At 36.7% G+C, this 6,599-nt stretch overlaps 1 protein-coding gene across 4 annotated transcripts in view; it reads left to right on the top strand.

Moving 5' to 3' along the window:
• Positions 1–456: 456 nt before the first annotated feature.
• Positions 457–6,599, top strand: part of LOC119794879 (protein tweety homolog 2-like) — a 47,679-nt gene continuing 41,536 nt past the window's right edge. For 2 of the 4 annotated variants that reach the window (XM_038302617.1, XM_038302620.1), the window contains exons 1-3: positions 457–826; positions 1,009–1,180; positions 4,037–4,209. In XM_038302617.1, coding sequence (XP_038158545.1) covers positions 825–826; positions 1,009–1,180; positions 4,037–4,209 — 347 coding nt within the window. In that variant the 5' untranslated portion in view covers positions 457–824. Of the gene's footprint in view, positions 1,181–4,036; positions 4,210–6,599 lie in introns of all 4 variants that reach the window. The other 2 variants (XM_038302619.1, XM_038302621.1) reach the window with 2 other exon arrangements.

Genomic DNA, 6,599 nt, shown 5'->3' with positions numbered 1-6,599 from the left:
AATTTAGCCAAAATGGCAGGGGTGGGTTCTCACTGATTGTGTATATTCTCTCTGGTCCAGGAAATATATATTCAAAAATCCCAAATGTCTATGAACTCCTAAAGTGTATATATTTCAGTATAGGCTAATAAATTAATGTTTTATACCTTTAAGCCATATGCTTGTCTCAGACAAGCATATGGCTTAAAGGTATACAAGTTGTCTCAGAGGTGCATATTGTAACTGAGCACCAAAAAATGATCTTATTTCTGTTAAAAGCCCTTTAATCCAACTATAAATGAATTTTTAAAGAAGTAAACAGAAAAAAAAAGTGAAATAAAAAAGCAAGTGCTTTAACAGCTCATTAACATACTCATTACCGTTCACATTATTGTCCACAAGAGGTCAGACATTAACAGCAGAAATCACAAATAGCAGCAGGACCATCAGTGCATGTTTCCCTGCAGACTAAAGTTTTCTCAGCCACTTGGAGATAAAACATCTCTTTCTTTACATAACTCCCCTTCAGATGAGTCCAGTCAGTCGTAGTTCACTTTGTAAAGACAATCAGTTTAAAGAGATAAAGCGGAACAAAGAGGCCAGGCACATCCGCATTGAGACCAGCGTTTGATCAGGAAGTTAATCTTTATAATCGCTCTACATTATCCAGTTTTTTCATATGGTTTTTATCCAATATTTTTTTCCAGCGCAGAATGTCAGCAGGCCCTTTTTGCTGACTTGTCTCACTTTTCCTGTTTTTTTGTGAGTGGGGTAAAGACGCCTTGTCCACAGGACTGAGATTGCTGTCACGCCTTTCCACAGACAAGGAGGCAGGTTCACACTGGATGTAAATATACAGTTTTTATTTATGCTTGGCAGCCATGGGAACTGAAAGCGAACACATTTTTCCACATTTTAAAGTTGCAGTAAATAGAATTTATATCTCTTAATCATTACTTTTTTTTTTTTTATCAAATCTTACTTTTTTTTTTTTCCTTTTTGTCCATATATTTTTTTTTCCAAACCAAGGGACTTGTTTCACAGCTTTGTTGGATTGACTCTCCAAGCAGTAATGGCCACAGCTCGGCTTGATTACGTGGCTCCGTGGTGGACATACTGGCTGCACAATTTCCCACACTTCAATTTTCTGTTCCAGTCGGTCGACAACACTTTCAGACCGGAGGAGGCAAACTATCAGCAGGTTGGTAACTGTACTTGTGCGTAAAAGCGCACGTATTTTATTGCTGAACACCCGGCTTTCATATGTAAATGTTACATCTAGACAGCCTATATTTAGTTGGAGAGCGGTTTAAACTGCTGTGTTGGGAAATAAAGGTTTCTCTCTCAGACACACTTCCTATCTTTTCATCACAGCAGAATTTCTGTGGAGCGCTTTTAGATTTTTGGATCTATCAGGAAGTGGGAACCCATGCTGAGCTGCCATTCCTCACATGATAACACATGACCTGTATTATAAATGCTGGTAAAGAAGTGACAATGCCCTTATATTATTTTATTATATAATATAAAGATATTTATAATCTATGCATTTTTTTACATATATTTTTAAAGCCGTTAAACAACAACATTGCAACTATCCAGGATTGATGGATTCATTATGCAGATAAAAAAAAAACACAAGATTTTATTTTTTTTATTATTATTAAATGACTTTCATAACTTGATTCCAAAAAGACACTTTTTTTCCCCTCTCCATGGATATTACACTTTCAATTTCATTTTTAAAATAACATTTTTAATCTAATCTGGTATAATCTGGTATTTTAAAGTTTTCTCATTTCTGAAAGCTAAACCCCTCATTACTAAACTCATTGGCAACATCCAGCTTTAAAAACAAAACAAAAACATCCTCCTGGAGATGCTTGTAATGCATATCCAATCAAATCTAAAATAAAAAAAACAGACAGTTTTAGGAAAAGCTAAATTGCAGATAGGAAATTAAGTACTTTGCATAATGTAATATAGCTCTTACTTCCTGTGGTTTTAATAGCTGCTGTATCGAAACAAGCTCTGTAATTGTAATGTTCAGTAGAAGCCACAGTTCTCCACCTTTTATTTGACTGTGTGCTCCATTTTATATTAGTTCTCTAATATTTTGTTTTCCTTCTTGACAGAATAATTCTACAAATACAATAACATGCTAATTTGTTTTGTTCCAAAATGTTCAGCTCCAATCAGTAATTTAACTTCTTTTTAAGCTGAAAAAAGTTTCAGATGTTATATACACTTTTCAAATCTTTGTATTGCTCTCACAAGCTAAACACTTTTTTTTTTTTTTTTTTTTTATCTCTTCCTGTTGTTAAACCTGTTGGCCTAGTGGTTGGAGCAGTGGTTGCATGTACCTGGTTTGATCCCCACAACCACTCTGGGTTCCTGAGCAAAACCCTTAACCTCACTCTGCTCCCCGGGCCCCACAGAATGGCAGCCCACTGCTCCCTAAGGGGATGGGAAATGGAGAAAGTGAATTTCCCCTTTGTGGGACAATAAAATGATTTACATTTACATATATCTCTCACACAGAAAGGCAAATTCTTTGAGAAATGTAGAAAATATTACACACTAATGACTCAGCACTTTTGTGATTTAATTGAATCTTTCTTTTCCCCCTAATATCGTTAATGACAGTTCAATGGTTTTTGTTTAGTATTTGTCGTCCTGCTCCCTCCCCATCATGCAGCTGTTTGCTTCTTATGGGCCTTGCAAGCGATGGAAATTGAAGTGTCAACATTTGTAATTACCAAACAATTGAGTGGAAAATTGGAGGAGTAAGAAGAAGCAGCATTGTTGAGCTGAGATGTTGTGGCAGAAACTCAGCCCGGTGTGAACCCATCATGAATTAGTTTCTGGTTTATCTGCAGTGACCTCTACAAAACATTTTGCAAATCATTGGATTAGCAGTTTGATCTAAATGGAATGTAAGATAAGACCAGTCCAGCTGTCCTTTGATTGGTTAAGTGTATCTAAACTTAAATGTTTGAACAGTTTGAAATCAGTTTAAAAACTAAAATTATCAGTGTAAGATCGGGGCAAAAGCCGCAGCTTCAAACAAGTGTACAATAAGACCAGATTTCTATGCAGTCTGGGGAAGTATTGGTGTGGATCCTTTACAGACCTTTCTCCTTCCGTCCCTCTGTCTGTCTGTCTCTCCGTCCCTCCCTCCCTAACAAAAGTGTGCATGTCTCTAGAAGAAATTCTGAAAATGTCACTGAAAATGTGTTAGAACCCTCATGGAAAGCTTTCTTAGGATGAAAAAAATTGTAATTTCACTTCAATTGCAGTGCCAGTCGAATCCGAATGTAATAATTAGTCAGAGATGAAGGTGTAAAATCAATCATCAGTCAAACAGCCACTTTGAACTTCTGGGCATTGATATTTGCAAAGCAAACTATTTGCAAGTGCAATTAGGGTCATGCTTTTGTCATGTCTTTGAACCGAATCTAGTGCTATAATAATTTGAGTCTCAAGTCCCATATTCCCAGCTATGAAATGTTTTTCATGAGTAGTTTTTTTTTTTTAAAGGCTTTTTAGGTTGTATAATTTCATTTTCTTTTTTTCTGCATCAGTGTTTTTTTTTTTTCCTGCGTGTGTTCATCCTTCAGGCTTGAAATACTTTGCACATTCAGAAATCACAAGACTGAACGAGAGACACTGTGTCACATGATGCTCCCCTCCAAAGGCCCTGGATAATTTTTGCTTCCCTTTCAGCTACATTCTAAATATTGCTGATAAACGTTGCAGAAAAATCTGGATTATTTGGAAAATGTATCTCCCCCAAGACCACAGAGATTTTTTTTGTTGTTCTTGTTTTCTGTGGTCAACAGTCAGCAGATATCATGTATATAAAAATGAAGCATCTGCTTTGTTATTTGACTTATGAAGTGTGGCTTCATCAAATCAACCACAAGGTTGCTGTGGTATGAAGTTTCATAAGATTTGCAGAGAAACTTGGTTCAGTCTTCAAAAACAAATTAAAAATACATGACAACAACCAATTTCACTAATGGTATCTTCTCTTACTCCTTCTCTTACTTTTCAGTCTCTAATATTTCTGGCTTGTGTTGGTGCCATTGGCCTCGGCCTGAGCCTCCTTGCTCTGACCCTGTACTTGGTATGTTTATGCTGCTGCCGACGGAGCCTGGATGAAGGAACCAAACGGCCCGATACCTGTTGTGTCACATGGGTGGCGGTAATCACAGGTCTCATAATATGGTGAGTTAAAGTACTTATGTGTATTGTGGTTTGATTTGTTTACCAAAACTACACCAAAATGCCCATTTTCCACTACATTTTCTACACAGACACTAACCATCTCTTTGAGGGGTCAGGACAGGTTTCATCTGGATTAGTTCTGTACTAATTCCTTAAATATAATTTGCTCTGAAATAGGCATTAATGCATTACAACAGAAACCCTGTAATGAAGTTTAGAGTTTTATTTATTGCCTTTAAAGCTTTTTGAGATGACCTTAGATACACTTGCTTCACATATATCAGGGCATCTGTTGTTTTAAACCCCTTAACCTCACAGAATGTGTTGCTTTGTATTCATCCTGCATTGTCCGACCGTGTGGATGAGTAGCTCTATTAGAGCAGCAAAGACTACCTGGAAATCTCCCAGTGCTCTACTTGTCATCTCCTTAGGGGTGTGCCATCAATCAGGGCTAATTGCTTAGTTTTTATTGACCCAAGGATCTTTGTTTTTAAGAAAGACCTCCACTCTAACAGGATAGTTTACTGTAGTTTAGTGCTATCCAAAATTAGTCCTTTTTTATTAGATGATTCACAAAAAGCACAATAACCCTTCAGGCGGTTGTTAATTTCTTTGACAATAAGATTGGAGTTTGTGCTCGTTTGACCATATTTTTGTTACCCTTTGAGGAAGTTTTGGGGGCCTATAGGTACTTTTGGGGAATAGCGACTGGTCCCTATGAGGAGATGTTCTCTTCTTAGGGTGAGGGTTACTGTAGGTTAAGGACTAAGATGTGAATTTAGGTAAGGTCAGGTTTAAGATCAGGGGTCCGTTCCAAAAAGCAGGTTTTCTGAAAACTCTTTTCTAAACCTGAAATATGGGAAACTGAGTTTTCCATTTCACAAAGAGAGTTTCCTCAACCCCTGTTTCAGTCGTCGTAGTAACATTCTCCTCAGAGTTAACCTAGTCGGGAGCAGGTTTTGTTGAGCAAACTCGCGAGGGGTCCTCTGTCTCCGCTCTCTTTACAGCCCCGTTATTTTATTTCCTGATTTAGTCAGATTTTTGTCAGTTTTGTGCATAAAAAAATAATTCAGTCGGTCTAGACACGTTAGCTTTTACAACAAACATTGCACGTCTGTTTGACAAGGATCTTATTTAAGAATGATCAGCACTTTTTCACAGAAAATGTAATATTTATGGGGAAAGGATGCTGCAACTCAGTTGACAGGGCCTGAGATTACTTGTTTTTGGTTTGTTTAATATGAGCGAGATATGGATCATTTTATCTTTGTTTATTTTTTTACAGAAGAACTACTGAAATTATTTTCAGATTACACATAAATATATTAATTAAATTCATTCAGTTATGACAGCCTACTGGGCCTACTGGCACAATCTGAACCCATTCTATAGAACTGACCACTAATAACGACAAGTGTTTGGGATGATAACATCTTAAGCGGAATAAGAACCCCATGAGACAATTACCATGTTCTATCTATAGAACAATGTTTTTTAGACTTCATCCTCTCCTGCTGCCAGTTGATTTCTGATGTTGAGTTGATTTCACCTAAATAGATACACTGATCCGCTACCCTTCAAGAAATAAACATTTTTGAGGTCACAAGACACTTTGGTAAGCCATTTTGATATGTATTCATTTGACTGAATATGTATCCCTAATATCTGACAAAAAAATGTTTTCCTTGTCAAAAAGACCGTAAAAAAAAATGAGATTCTTCACTCTAGAATGAATATTCCGGATGTCTAGAAATTGTTACTGTTCTTCATTTGTATTATTTTGATTATCATAGAGTAGCAGCCATTCAGCATCGCCCTTCCCAGTCAAACGCCGGCTGAATGGGAGCCTACTCCCCTGGGACTCCAAGCCACTGGAGTGACCCCAAAGACTCCACCCTTTCACTGAATTACAGGGTCTGACCACGAGATGAGGCATCTCTTTAGATGTTAATGTCCCAAAATCATGACAGAAAGAATATTGTAGTACAGTACAAAGATTGATGCTTAAAAAGGAATTGTAGGGGACCAGCCAAGGGCCCATCAAGGAAAGTGAGGGAATTTTGAATGGCTACTACTGTAAATACATATTTAGTCAAGCTGATAAATGTCAAAAGAGCAACTTAAAATGTGTAAACATTTCTACATACACTGAATATAAAACATAATTCTTACTAGTGTAAATTAGTTTTTATTTATTTATTTTTTTACTTTCTAAATTTCAGTTTCTGCTGCAAAAATGTAATTTAGAAAATATATTATTAGTGTTAGGTGCAGGAGTGCGATTTTAATCAGGAAGAATCTTATTTTAGTGATCTACAAATGGAACAACAGAGAGCAGTGCTTTTAATAAATATAAAATCGGCCTGCCATAGTCACTCAATATAAACTTA

Source organism: Cyprinodon tularosa, unplaced genomic scaffold (genome assembly GCF_016077235.1).
Source record: "Cyprinodon tularosa strain WSP-4 unplaced genomic scaffold, ASM1607723v1 ctg495, whole genome shotgun sequence".
NCBI lineage: Eukaryota > Metazoa > Chordata > Actinopteri > Cyprinodontiformes > Cyprinodontidae > Cyprinodon > Cyprinodon tularosa.
Note: the sequence above shows the minus strand (reverse complement) of the source record. Positions and strands in the feature narration are given on the sequence as shown.